General features: G+C 39.3%; 1 protein-coding gene across 1 annotated transcript in view; it reads left to right on the top strand.

The window, feature by feature from the left end:
• The first annotated feature begins 1,622 nt into the window (after positions 1 to 1,622).
• LOC139129218 (uncharacterized) overlaps positions 1,623 to 15,313 on the top strand; it is a 47,459-nt gene continuing 33,768 nt past the window's right edge. Inside the window, exon 1 of the mRNA XM_070694860.1 lies at positions 1,623 to 1,696. Within this exon, the coding sequence (XP_070550961.1) occupies positions 1,623 to 1,696 (74 nt within the window). The remainder of the gene's footprint in view (positions 1,697 to 15,313) is intronic.

Consider the following 15,313-nt stretch of genomic DNA (forward strand, 5'->3'; position numbering starts at 1 on the left):
TACTTATTATGAAAGAGAAGATAGTGACGATGAGAATTATATCGTTGTTAATGTACGCAATGGCACCAGCGACAGTAAAGATGAAGATCAACAGTGGTGATGATGATGTCACACAGTAGTTTTCTGCAGTCGTTACCAGGGTTGGAAGGAGAGGCTTGGTCATGGAGAAATGTTCTCGAAAGATATCACTATAAGTGCACAGGATCTAGGACAAAACTGAACTGTTGTGAATTCATCCTTTATATTATCATAGAAATGTATATTTATTTGACTTGAGTTCAACAACCATTTGGACATTTAACCATACCATAATGACATGCTACCAATCCAAATTTAACAATACTATATGGTCGGAGACTGCTTATTAGGTGAGCTTTTATATCTAGTGGAGAAGGCAGCAACATCATCGGCGAAGTCAAGATCTTCCAGTTGGGAAAAAAGTGTCCACTGGATGCCTCGGGGTCTGTCTGCTGTTGTCCTGTGCATGATCCAGTCGATGACAAGTAAGAAGAGGATGGGTGAGATGATACATCCCTGCCGTACGCCTGACTCCACAGCAAACCATTCTGACAGCTTGCCATCAACGATGACACTGCACTCGAACTGGTGGTAGAAAAGCGCCATGAGTGTAACCATCTTAGGTGGTACGCCATACGATCGAACAATTTTCCATAGGGTGTCTCGGTGCACACTGTCAAAAGCTTTACGAAAGTCAATGAAGTTGATGCACAGTGGGGTGTCCCACTCAATGCACTGCTCTATGATGTTTCGAAGGGCAAAGATCTGATCTATGCATCCTCGTCCCCTCCTGAATCCTGCCTGCTCCTGTCTCATCTTAGAATCAACGGCTTCATCTATCCTGCCAAGAAGAATCCTACAAAAGACCTTTGAAGGGACTGAGAGTAAGGTGATGCCTCGCCAGTTGTCACAGACTTGGAGGTTGCCTTTCTTTGGGACCTTGACGATGAGGCCTTTGCTCCAGTCAGTCACTAAATTCTATCACCTTCAAGAGAAGAAAGACAGGCTGGGCAATTATGCCAAACAAGTAGGCTTGAAAATCAACACTCCAAGACCAAGGTTATGTGCATCAATGCCACACCAGATGCACCCCTCATAGTGGACGGAGCACCACTTGACTTCGTCGAGGAATTTACTTACCTGGGTAGCCTTGTCGCCAAAGACAACGCAGCACAGAAAGACATCAAGGCAAGACTTGGGAAGGCCCGGGGCGCTTTTGCAGCACTCCAACCAGTTTTAAGATCCAACCAGTACAGCATCAGGCTGAAGGTTAGACTTTACAACACCATGGTCAAACCAGTGCTACTGTACGGGGCAGAGTGCTGGCGAGTCACAAAAAGCGATATGAACAAGATCAATGCCTTCCACAATGGGTGCCTGCGACGGATCTGCCGCATCTTCTGGCCAAATAAGATCTCGAACAAGGAACTCTACGAAAGGACAAAGACTGAGAGCCTGGTGATTGAAATCCAGCGCCGCCGGCTTAGATGGCTTGGTCACGTCCTCAGAATGTCTCAAGATCGCGTGCCAAAGACTGCCTTACGATGGACTCCACCTGGGAAGAGGAGCAGGGTCGGCCTAAAACCACCTAGCGCCGCACGGTGATGGCTGAGCTGAAGGAGATGGGTCTGACCTGGGGCGAGGCACAACATGCAGCCAAGGATAGAGAACAGTGGAGGCAACTCGTCATCGCCTTATGTCCCACCCGGGACGAAGAGGACTGAAGTTTTATATCTACATATTGTTACATGGGCTCAGGTAATCCAAACTTTCCGTTAGAGAGGGGGTTACTCAAAGTCATCATGGTTGGCTGGGGTCGTAAATAATGACGGCTCCCTAAACAGCTGTGAACGCCTGAGTCAGGACGATCGGCACCAGTATACGCACTGCTGTATCTTAGCGAAAATTTAGAAAAAAAACGATGGAGCTACTTCTAAGAATTTACAGACTCTTTGCTTTTGATGCATCAGTGTTTGAGCTTTTAAACCGGTAAAAAGGCATTCTGAATACAGCGGTAAAATTCCTCCAAAACGCGAAAAGCGAACACGCGGGCATGCTGCAATGAACGCTGTCAACTTTACATCGCTTACAATTTCGGCCCGGCCCCGCTGCAATTGTACTGCCTTACAGGACTAGTACCCAGCAAAATGCATAAAACAACGCCACAGTGTAAAATCCGTAGGTCAGAACGGTTGATCATAAATTTCGAGACAACTGATGTTTAAAAGCTTTGCATTGATTGCTTAATTTAGGTTTATGTGAATGACTTTCTCATCGAGCTGCGTCTATAATTGTCCAGGGCATTGTCCATGCAAATTTGGGGCCTGCCTTAGCTCCCTCCGATCGTCTGTAGATTACAGCCAAACTCACAGTCCTGAGCAAATTGTACAGTTGTGAAAGTCAGATATATGTATCATGAATTTTATACAAAAATATATAAACAACAGAATCAAACCAAGAGGTTAGTTTGCTGTCGGGCCGGGTGCGCAGGGGACGACTTTGCAGTGAGGCCGGGATCTAACTTGTGTTCGAACTTCTAAGCTTACAATGCCTGGAGCGCCATCGCATCGCAGCTAGCCGATAATTGTACTACTGTAGTCCTTGTGAGGATTAGATACCCGTTACGTTCGATATTATTTGGAAATACTTTTAAATTTAATAAGTAAGACTTTTGTACTGCATTCAAGATATAATTTTTCCTTTCGAGCGTTTTCAATTCCGCCGTACGGCAACGATATGCGAATTTGATAGGCTGTGTTGCCTGCAGCGTAGCCTGGCTGCACACAAAACTTCGTTTGAGTAGACGGAGCAGAATCAGTCCCGTCATTTATTTTCAACGAAATTTTAATTACACTCCATAATGAAAGAAACGACTAGTTCAATGATTACAATGGTGAAGCGTTGAATATTTATTCATATATGTTTTTCTCTCTCAATTCATTCAGCAAACTTGATCTCCGTACCATCGGTCACAACGTGCAGTGCCTTGCATGAAGCTTACAATCGACTGCCTCCGTCGTTAGTCTAGCTGTTCAAGACGTTTGTTTGCACGGTTCATAGTCGGAACAATCTATAAACACTTACATATTTATATCTTTCCGGTATTTCACCCAACTTTCGCGCGTTTTTAGCTGATTCTCCAGTTTCGATGGACCAGACCTTTTAAAAGAGCATATGGTTTCTACGGACGCCACAGTAAAACTTGCGTAGATGTGGTTGAGCATGCGCGATGGTGTGATTACGTTTCGTTTCGTGTGTCAACAAAGCTGACTTCTGGTCCGGACAAGAAGTCATTTTTCACTCCTTTTACTGTTAATCGTGAGGCGGGCTGGGCATGCAAACCATGCGATTCAGTATTAATTATGGTCTACTTTCACATACTGAGGATGTCATTTTAATCAAAAATATGAAAAAAAATTGTTAAAAGTTACAAATACTGGGCTTTAATATAAACTTTTCGAGCTCGACTTCTGGGTGCCACATCAGTTTTCCAACTCAGCGGGAAGCATTTAATATCTGAACATTTTTACTTTTATGCCAGTCCTTTTCCCTCTCTGTTTGTCAGACAGCACTAGTTCAGTACGGCTAATGTAAAGGGAAATCTTAACACATAATAGTTGTATAAAATGAAATGATGACGAGTGTGAAGCAAACATGTTGGTTTCCGTAATCAACGAGACGTATGATAAACTTCCTTGTATTGTCTGACAATGCCTACTGTTATATTGATCGATATGTAAGCATTTTTCCCTCTCTGATTACCTCCCTTTATTCTGTTTGCGTTGTCCAATGATTATCACTTCTGTCATTCGTTAGAGCTGTTTTGGTCGAACGTATTTATAATGTTTCGATACAGCCTTTTGCAAAAAAAAACAAGTTGCGTACTCTCCTTAAAAACTCATGTAAAACGCTAGCTTACATTGTCAACACTGTCATTTTAGCCTGTACGTCAGTCATGTATGTTATGGCCAGAAATTTTGTCAGTCCTATACACAATGTGTATACAACACATATATAGAAGAATGGGAGAGTGTGCGCTTTTCCATAGACAAGACAAACCGAGCTGACATGTATTTTCACATCCCAATTCATTATGATAAATCTGAGACTGTATCCTGTATCTCTAGTCCCCTTTTTCTGCCAATCACCGACGCTGGGGCTTATCGCCCTGACCAAATAACTCGTTAGCAGCTCATAAGGTAATAGGCAGACCTTATGAGCTCCTAACGAGTTATTTGGTCAGGGCGATAAGCCCCCGCGTCCGGTGATCGACAGAACAAATTAATGAAAGGGATTAGCGAGGGCAATTATCAGATCATATTCATACCTTCTACATCAATATTGCTTTGCCAGACACTGTGATTTTACCGGTACGAGATCAATCTTCGATGGTAGATCAAACACACATACACACAGCAGTCAATGTTCTCCCCAACCTTTGAATTTCAACCATGTAGTAGACAATTATCGTTCGAGACGTATAATTTGATGTGCACAAAATATAAAAGCGTACTCAGTAAATTCGGTTCGTGTATTCCGCCCAGACGTACTTCCTAAGGCTCACTGCAAACGGATTTCTATTGCACACCTTTCACCTTTGACCTAAGACACAGAGACAATGTTAAGGAGCTGATTGCTTGGTGCCAATTTATAGCCTTTGTACATGCAGGCCAAGCAACCGCAAACGACACTCAGTATACAAATGATAGACACACAAGCGACCGCTCGCCCAAGCAACGATTTCGTTCATGTTGATATCAGTTGGAATAACGATATTTTCAATACGTAAGGGAGTCAATTATCTTAGACGAACAAGTAACCGATGTCTAAGGCATAGAAAAGTTGGAAGAACAAACTACATATTCGTGACATGATAATGTCTACCACTGGATCACCGTTTCCTTACCATGCCTGTGTTCTGTGTTTGCTTCTACTTTCAAATGAAGCTGTGTCGGTAAGTTTACAATTATAACTATGTGCAAGTTCAATAAGTCCTAAATTCTGTCTTCTCAACACTCTGAACTAAGTTCAACAATGTACTAGTTCAAGAAATTCTGCATGGGATCGGGTTATTTATAGTCGTTAAAACTTTCTTGTGTTCATGCACGTTGTACAGGTGCTGTAAAAGGTGCACAAATGAATAGGTATAATCAACGGCAAAAGAGATTCTGCTCGACTACAAAAAGTTGTTGTAGGATGTCTGAAGTGGGGTGCCAAACGGCAAAATACATTACAGGACAATAAAATTTGCATTGAGTGAATATGTCTTTCACGATTTTAGAAATGGCATAATTTGTGAACTGATAATGAAAACGTGAAGAGAGTACTCTGTGTAGCGTTGTAATCTTCATGTACATTTTACTGCAGTACAAAAAAAAATTTCTAAGGTATTTACATCGTATGCTCGTATATTTTAATTACTGGCTTGCCTAAACAGTACTTAACTTATTTTAACAACGTAAACGAAAGTTTGACTTTCCTAGGAGTATGTTACAGTGCATCCGAAACCCGAACGTGTTATTCTCATTCTATGTACTCTGTACAAATCTGAAATGTAATGTGTTAACCTTCTCTGTCGCAAGTATTTTCAGTTTGGTCAGATTTTGTGCCTCATTGATGGCCATAGACGATACAATTCATATCACAGATACTAAACTCGTCAACCGGAACACTATCGTTTAGAAGTTCTGTCATAATGTACTGTCGACAAGGACTGCAATCTTCAGCAGCGTAGACAACGTAAGAACACGCATAGGAGCGGCAATGAATGATAAAAGGTATCGGTCTCCATGCGTACATGTACAAGTTTTTAAATGCGTTCGCTTGTTTGTTCGTTTGTTTGTTTGTTGTTTTGGAAAAACTGTACTTGTACCCAAATGCAATACCAATGAACTAAATTGAAATAAAATTATGACAATAATTATAAATGACTTTTCGGAGTGTCATAAGTCATGTTCAACAAGCTGTTTAATTATGTGAACATAACCCGGGAGGGTCACGCGTACGCTTAGCTGTCAGAAGTTGCGGTTACAGTGAAAATTAATTCGTATTGCAACATATTAAAATACAGGGTCATATCAGCTCTCTAAAGAATAGGAGAATGGCAATACAGACATAGCATGTATGATAAGTATCTGTAACTAAAAATTATTGCAAATCAAAAATTTTAACAAACATCCGACTAACGTGTAAACTTGGTTACAAATTATGCATAATTAATTCGTTAACTCCGAGCTAGCTTTCCCTCGGGGTATTCTTACAGACAATCATACATTTACAGTGGCACTGCAATTGTATAATGCTTTTGGATGACTTTTCGCATGAGTAGCAGGTGGTTATTTTAAACCCCATTCCAAATGGGCAAAATCTAATTGTAGTAATTTTCTGCTTCACCTGTTGCCCTGATTTAATATGCGCTGTTGGAGATTTTGATTTCATTGATGCTCTCTCGGGGGCGTTCATAAAATATTAATCTTATGGATTCATGAAGCATATCGTATTGATAAAATGCATGGTGAAGTGAGTGTTTCGCGAACCCTTGAAGGCAATAAAAACCCTAATATTGTACCTATTTTTTGCAGATATATTACATGTATATTGGTAAACAAGCTTGCTGAGTCAGAGAGACTCATTAAAGGCTTTTGAGCTTTTATTGCCTAAGAACTACATTTTATTCTATTTGTAGTCACAGAAAGGTGTAGAAAATAACAGCCGCTAGGAGCTTGTCTGGTCTATGCTCGTAGCAAATCATACATGTGTCTCTAAAATGCATGATGCATGTTGTTTATGCAGGTATCAAAACGAAAATAGAACAATTATATCAATATAACTTACAGTGAAAACATATTTTGCAAGTTGTTACGGCAATATCTAAGAGTACATAATGACTTAATGGAGAAAAGCTTAATATGTCACAATTATTTGCATAATAATAGCTGACATATCTTCCCAAAGTCAAGTTTGAGGTCGCACTTTACATAGTCATCATAATTTAAGTAAAGCGGGAGCAAAAAAATGCCATTAACAACATTTCCGTAAGAGGGTTTTCTTTCTTGTTTTCCTATTTCATTTTTGAACCAATCTCGTATTTTCATAATGACTACGATAATTCGTGCGACATACATCTTCTCAGACCCTTTCTACTTCACTCTGTGACGTTGTGAAAGCATATTTCCTCAGATTTAGCGACTAATATTTCACTTTAAGTATCATAAAGACATAAAGAATTTGTTGTAAATGCGGTGTGTGAACAATAGCTGTATACATCTTTGTTATTAAAAGTTCATTTACTTGTTTCTTTTTACCCAGGTTATATATAAAGTGTTTTGTCGAAAATCATCCATTATGCCAAATATACCATGTTGTTTTTGGCAAATAAAAACTAGACCGAAGTGAAATTATTTCTATACTTATTTCCACTTAAAACATAATGACTGACCTGAACAATAGATATGTGTAGTACACTACTTCGAGCTGAGCAAGACGCTGCGTGCAAAAAACATAACGGAAATAAGCAGAAGACTTGTCATAATGCTAACGCTTCAATAAATTCTAAACACAATCCACCATAACAGAAAGCAAGGGAAACCATACTAGTTTTTTGTAAACAAACTCTTTGTTGGTTCACGCCTGGAAGATTAAAAATCGTTGACCTTTGTTCAAAATGACCTTTAGGTCGTCCATAAAAAGCTTGTGTATACGCAATCTCCAAGCTTTTGTGTTTGCCGGAAGGTCGGCTTCTAATTAGCATGATTCAAGAATACGAAATATAGTGTGTGGGCGTGCTAAGTGTAAGCTACAGAACCTCTATTGTATTCTTATTCTGTCGACTGACTTTTTTATTTCAAGCAGTGAAAAGCTGGAGTTGGTACCGCGTGGGTGGACACTTTCTTTGTTGTTATACAACCTACGCAATCGATCAGCAGTGTTGATGCTATGGTCTCCTGAAAAAACACAGCAAAGAGAAATTGTATCTATTTGCTATCGTCGTTAACTTAAATCATTCCTTATTCTAATCGTATCATGCCATGAAGAAATTTATTGCTGGTGTATGACATCCGTATGAGTCATAGGCGAACGCTTGTATGAAACCCTAAAATGTATTTTGTAAAGGTTCGGATTTGGATGATCGAATATACTGATACCGTTACCTTTGGGATACAAGCCGTACAATTATGTGTGAGCTCACGTCGTTTATGGTTGAAATTATATTGCTATATATAAAAGTGAAATTTTAATAGCAAAAAGTAGGTGCTCTTAAAGCCCTAGTATTTGTAACTTTTAACTTTTTTATGTTTAAAATTACATATTATTCTCTTACATCCACCGTGAAATGTTGTTCAGTAAAGAAATAAGCCAAATGTGTGCTCTTGTAGTGACATACAAACGCTAAATATTGCCCGATCGAGTTGGATTGCCGCGCGGGTTTGTTGACAACTTGTAGGCTGTGCACGTGATCGAAAACGCCGATACTGATGACATCATCGAGCCTGCAACATTCCTGGGGCCTTGCCATGCCACGCCACACTGCCTGGGTAATCGCCCATGGTCGCCGGCTGAATGACCTGCGAATGGTTTTATTTTGTTCTTCTCCGTTCTAATACGCACTGCTACTGTGTTTCAGAGGATACAGAACTTTGGCAGAGGAGGCTGACATTCTATTCTGGTACAGTGTGCGTTATATACGGATTATTCAAACTGCAGTCGGCAGTGCACCGATGCGCACCCTGCAGTTGGTCACTCAGAACTCCGGGTACCGATGTAAAATCAAGACGACACTATATACACTTGGCTCACTTCTGTAGGCAAATAGCTATCAAAATTGAGTAACTTGAAGTAATAAATTTCAGCTGATTGTCGCTTAAGCGGCAAGGTGATTGCGAAATCGAAGCAACATAGTTTGGCAATCGATGGTAGGCTGTCGAATACAGTGAACACGATGGCCTTTGGCAGCAAGTAAGGGAACCGTCAGTATTTACGACCTGGGGGTCATTCAAAAATTGAAAGTTATAAGGGGTGCTCAAAATGTTTTTTCTTTGTCTAACTCTGTCCTCAATGACATAATGAGTAATTGATTATATATATTTTACTCTGAAAAAGAAAATAAATACTCTAACAGTACAAATAAATATCAACTAGATGAAGCAAGGCAAACAACTAAACGTAGCTGCTACTACTAGCAATACTTATTATGAAAGAGAAGATAGTGACGATGAGAATGATATCGTTGTTCATGTACGCAATGGCACCAGCGACAGTAAAGATGAAGATCAACAGTGGTGATGATGATGTCACACAGTAGTTTTTTGCAGTCATTACCAGGGTTGGAAGGAGAGGCTTGGTCATGGAGAAATGTTCTCGACAGATATCACTATAAGTGCACAGGATCTAGGACAAACTGAACTGTTGTGGTTCATCCTTTATTTATCATAGAAATGTATATTTTATTTGACTTGAGTTCAGCAACCATTTGGACATATAACCATGCCATAATGACATGCTACCCATCCAATTTAACAATACTATATGGTCGGAGACTGCTTATTAGGTGAGCTTTTATATCTACATATTGTTACATGGGCTCAGGTAAGCCAAACTTTCTGTTAGAGAGGGGGTTACTCAAAGTCATCATGGTTGGCTGGGGTGTGACTCAAAATTTCGGAGTTTCTAATGTAATTCCTCCGACCCCCAGGTCGTAAATAATGACGGCTCCCTAAACAGCTGTGAACGCCTGAGTCAGAACGATCGGCACCAGTATACGCACTGCTGTATCTCAGCGAAAATTTAGAAAAAAACGATGGAGCTACTGCTAAGAAATTTACAGACTCTTTGCTCTTGATGCATCAGTTACTGAGCTTTTATACTGATAAAAAGGCATTCTGAATACAGCGGTAAATTGGACGCTGTCAATTTTACCTTGCTGCAGGCCCCACACCAATCTCGGCCCGGCCCCGCTGCACTTGTACAGTCTTACAGGACTAGTAGCCGGCCAAACACACAAAAAACAACGTCGCAGTGTAAAATCCGTAGGTCAGAACCGTTGATCATAAATTTTCAGAACCAGTGATGTTTAAAAGTTTTGTATTGATCAGTTCATTTAGGTTTATGTGAATGACTTTCTCATCGAGCTGCGTCTATAATTGTCCCGGGCATTGTCCATGCAAATTTGGGGCCTGCCTTAGCTCCCTCCGATCGTCTGTAGACTACGGCCACTACAGCCAAACTCACAGTCCTGAGCAAATTGTACAGTTGTGAAAGTCAGATATATGTATCATGAATTTTATACAAAAATATATAAACAACAGAATCAAACCAAGAGGTTAGTTTGCTGTCGGGCCGAGTGCGCAGGGGACGACTTTGCAGTGAGGCCGGGATCTCTCTTGTGTTCGAACTTCTAAGCTTACAATGCCTGGAGCGCCATCGCATCGCAGCTAGCCGATAAATGTACTACTGTAGTCCTTGTGAGGATTAGATACCCGTTACGTTCGATATTATTTGGAAATACTTTTAAATTTAATAAGTAAGACTTTTGTACTGCATTCAAGATATAATTTTTCCTTTCTGAGCGTTTTCAATTACGCCGTACGGCAACGATATGCGAAGTTGATAGGCTGTGTTGCCTGCAGCGTAGCCTGGCTGTACACAAAACTTCGTTTGAGTAGACGGAGCAGAATCAGTCCCGTCATTTATTTTCAACGAAATTTTCATTACACTCCATAATGAAAGAAACGACTAGTTCAATGATTACAATGGTGAAGCGTTGAATTTTTATTCATATATGTTTTTCTCTCTCAATTCATTCAGCAAACTTGATCTCCGTACCATCGGTCACAACGTGCAGTGCCTTGCATGAAGCTTACAATCGACTGCCTCCGTCGTTAGTCTAGCTGTTCAAGACGTTTGTTTGCACGGCTCATTATAGTCGGAACAATCTATAAACACTTACATATTTATATCTTTCCGGTATTTCACCCAACTTTCGCGCGTTTTTAGCTGAGTCTCCAGTTTCGATGGACCAGACCTTTTCGAAGAGCGTATGGTTCTACGGACGCCACAGTAAAACTTGCGTAGATGTGTTGAGCATGCGCGGTGGTGTGATTACGTTTCGTTTCGTGTGTCAACAAAGCTGACTTCTAGTCTGGACAAGAAGTCATTTTTCACTCCTTTTACTGTTAATCGTGAGGGGGCTGGGCATGCAAACAATGCGATTCAGTATTAATTATGGTCTACTTTCACATACTGAGGATGTCAGTTAATCAAAAATATGAAAAAAATGTTAAAAGTTACAAATACTGAGGCTTTAATATAAACTTTTCGAGCTCGACTTCTGGGTGCCACATCAGTTTTCCAACTCAGTGGGAAGCATTTAATATCTAAACATTTTTACTTGTATGTCAGTCGTTTTCCCTCTCTGTTTGTCAGACAGCACTAGTTCAGTACGGCTAATGAATAGGGAAATCTTAACACAAAATAGTTGTATAAAATGAAATGATGACAAGTGTGAAGCAAACATGTTGGTTTCCGTAATCAACGATACGTATTATAAACTTCCTTATATCATTTGGCAATGGAGACTGTTATATTGATAGATATGTAAGGATTTTTTCCCTCAGTTTAACTGCATTTCTTCTGTCTGTGTAGTCGAATAAGTATCATTTTTCTCATTCGTTAGAGCTGTTTTGGTCGAACGTATTTATAATGTTTCGATACAGCCGTTTGCAAAAAAAAAAACAAGTTGCGTACTCACCTTAAAAACTCATGTAAAACGCTAGCTTACATTGTTAACACTGTCATTTTAGCTTGTACGTCAGTCATGTATGTTATGGCCTGAAATTGTGTCAGTCCTATACACAATGTGTATACAACACATTATATAGAAGAATGGGAGAGTGTGCGCCTATCCATAGACAAGACAAAACCAAGCTGACATGTACGTTGACGTCCCAATTCATTATGATAAATCTGAGACTGTATCCTGTATCTCTAGTCCCCTTTTTTCTGCCAATCACCGACGCTGGGGCTTATCGCCCTGACCAAATAACTCGTTAGCAGCTCATAAGGTAATAGGCAGACCTTATGAGCTCCTAACGAGTTATTTGGTCAGGGCGATAAGCCCGCGCCCGGTGATCGACAGAACAAATTAATGAAAGGATTAGCGAGGGCAATTATCAGATCATATTCATACCTTCTACATCAATATTGTTGCCAGACACTGTGATTTTACCGGTACGAGATCAATCTTCGATGGTAGATCAAACACACATACACACAGCAGTCAATGTTCTCCCAACCTTTGAATTTCAACCATGTAGTAGACAATTATCGTTCGAGACGTATAATTTGATGTGCACAAAATATAAAAGCGGTACTCAGTAAATTCGGTTCGTGTATTCCGCCCAGACGTACTTCCTAAGGCTCACTGCAAACGGATTTCTATTGCACACCTTTCACCTTTGACCTAAGACACAGAGACAATGTTAAGGAGCTGATTGCTTTGGTGTCAATTTATAGCCTTTGTACATGCAGGCCAAGCAACCGCAAACGACACTCAGTATACAAATGATAGACACACAAGCGACCGCTCGCCCAAGCAACGATTTCGTTCATGTTGATATCAGTTGGAATAACGATATTTTCAATACGTAAGGGAGTCAATTATTTTAGACGAACAGTAACCGATGTCTAAGGCATAGAAAGTTGGAAGAACAAGCTACATATTCGTGACATGATAATGTCTACCACTGGATCACCGTTTCCTTACCATGCCTGTGTTCTGTGTTTGCTTCTACTTTCAAATGAAGCTGGTGTCGGTAAGTTTACAATTATAACTATGTGCAAGTTCAATAAGTCATAAATTTTGTCTTCTCAACACTCTGAACTAAGTTCAACAATGTACTAGTTCAAGAAATCCTGCATGGGAACAGGTTATTTATAGTCGTTAAAACTTTCTTGTGTTCATGCACATTGTACAGTTGCTGTAATAGAATGTAAATCAACGGCAAAAAGGGATTCTGCTCAACTACAAAAGTTGTTGTAGAATGTGTGAAGTGGGGTGCCAAACGGGAAAAGACATTACTGTACAGGACAATAAAATTTGCATGGAGTGAATATGTCTTTCACGATTTTAGAAATGGCATATTTGTGAACTGATAATAGAAAACGTGAAGAGAGTACTCTGTGTAGTGTTGTAACTCATTCATGTACATTTTACTGCAGTACAAAAAAAAAACATTTCTAAGGTATTTACATCGTATGCTCGTATATTTTAATTACTGGCTTGCCTAAACAGTACTTACCTTGTTTAACAACGTAACGAAAGTTTGACTTTATTTCCTAGGAGTATCTTACAGTGTATCCGAAACCCGAACGTGTTATTCTCATTGTATGTACTGTGTACATATCATTCTATGTACTGTGTACAAATCTGAAATGTAATGTGTTAACCTTCTCTGTCGCGAGTATTTTCAGTTTGGTCAATTTTTGTGCCTCATTGATGGCTATAGACGATAAAATTCACATCACAGATACTAAACTCGTCAACCGGAACAATATCGTTTAGAAGTTCTGTCATAATGTACTGTCGACCAGGACTGTAATCTTCAGCAGCGTAAACAACGTTAGAACACCGCATAGGAGCGGCAATGAATGATAAAAGGTGTCGGTCTCCGTGCGTACATGTACAAGTTTTTAAATGCATTCGCTTGTTTGTTTGTTTGTTTGTTTGTTTGTTTTTGGAAAAACTGTACTTGTACCCAAATGCAATACCTAAGAACTAAATGGAAATAAAATTATGACCATAATTATAAATGACTTTTCGGAGTGTCATAAGTCTTGTTCAATAAACTGTTTAATTATGTATGTGAACATAACCCGCGAGGGTCACGCGTACGCTTAGCTGTAAGTAGTTCCTGTTACAGTGAAATATAATTCGTATTGCCACATATTAAAATACAGGGTCACAACGAGGTATTCTTACAGACGATCATACATTTACAGTGGCACTGTAATTGTATAATGCTTTGTGGATGACTTTTCGCATGAGTAGCTGGTGGTTATTTTAAACCCCATTCCAAATAGGCAAAATATAATTGTGGTTTTTTTCTGCTTCAGCTGTTGCCTTGATTTAATATGCACTGTCGGAGAATTTGATTTCATTGATGCTTTCTCGGGGGCGTTCAAAAATATTAATCTTATGGATTCATAAAGCATATCGTATTGATAAAATGTATGGTGATGTGAGTGTTTTGCGAACCCTTGAAGGCAATAAAAACCCTAATATTGTACCTATTTTTTGCAGATATATTGCATGCATATTTGTAAACAACTTGCTGAGTCAGAGAGACTCATTAAAGGGTTTTGAGCTTTTATTGCCTATGAAACTACATTTTATTCTATTTGTAGTCACAGAAAGGTATAGAAAATAACAGCCGCTAGGAGCTTCTCCGGTCTATGCTCGTTGCAAATCATACATAGGACTCTAAAAATACATGATGCATGTTGTTTATGCAGGTATCAAAACGAAAATAGAACAATTGTATCAATATACTAATAGTGAAAACATATTTTGCAAGTTGTTAGGGCATTATCTAAGAGTACATAATGACTTAATGGAGAAAAGCTTAATATGTCAGAATTATTTGCATAATAATAGCTGACATATCTTCCCAAAGTCAAGTTTGAGGTCGCACTTTACATTATAGGCTAGTTATCATAATTTAAGTAAAGCGGGAGCAAAATATTGCCATAAACAACATTTTCCGTAAGAGGGTTTTCTTTCTTGTTTTCCTATTTCATTTTTGAACCAATCTCGTATTTTCTTAATGACTTTTTTAATTCGTGCGACATACATCTTCTCAGACCCTTTCTACTTCACTCTGTGACTTTCTGAAAGCATATTTCCTCAGATTAACCGACTAATATTTCACTTTAAATATCATATCATGAAGACGTAAAGAATTTGTTGTAAATGCAGCGTGTGAACAATAGCTGTATACATCTTTGTTATTAAAAGTGCATTTACTTGTTTCTTGTTACCCAGGTTATATATAAAGTGTTTTTGTCGAAAATCATCCATTATGCCAAATATACCATGTTGTTTTTGGCAAATAAAAACTAGATTGAAGTGAAATTATTTCTATACTTATTTCAACTTCAAACATAAAGACTGACCTGAACAATAGATATGTGTAGTACACTACTTCGAGCTGAGCAAGACGCAGTGTGCAGCAAACATAACAGAAATAAGCAGAAGACTTGTCATAATGCTAACGCTTCATTAAATTCTAAACACAATCCA

This window comes from Ptychodera flava, chromosome 3, assembly GCF_041260155.1.
Source record: "Ptychodera flava strain L36383 chromosome 3, AS_Pfla_20210202, whole genome shotgun sequence".
NCBI classification, from domain to species: domain Eukaryota; kingdom Metazoa; phylum Hemichordata; class Enteropneusta; family Ptychoderidae; genus Ptychodera; species Ptychodera flava.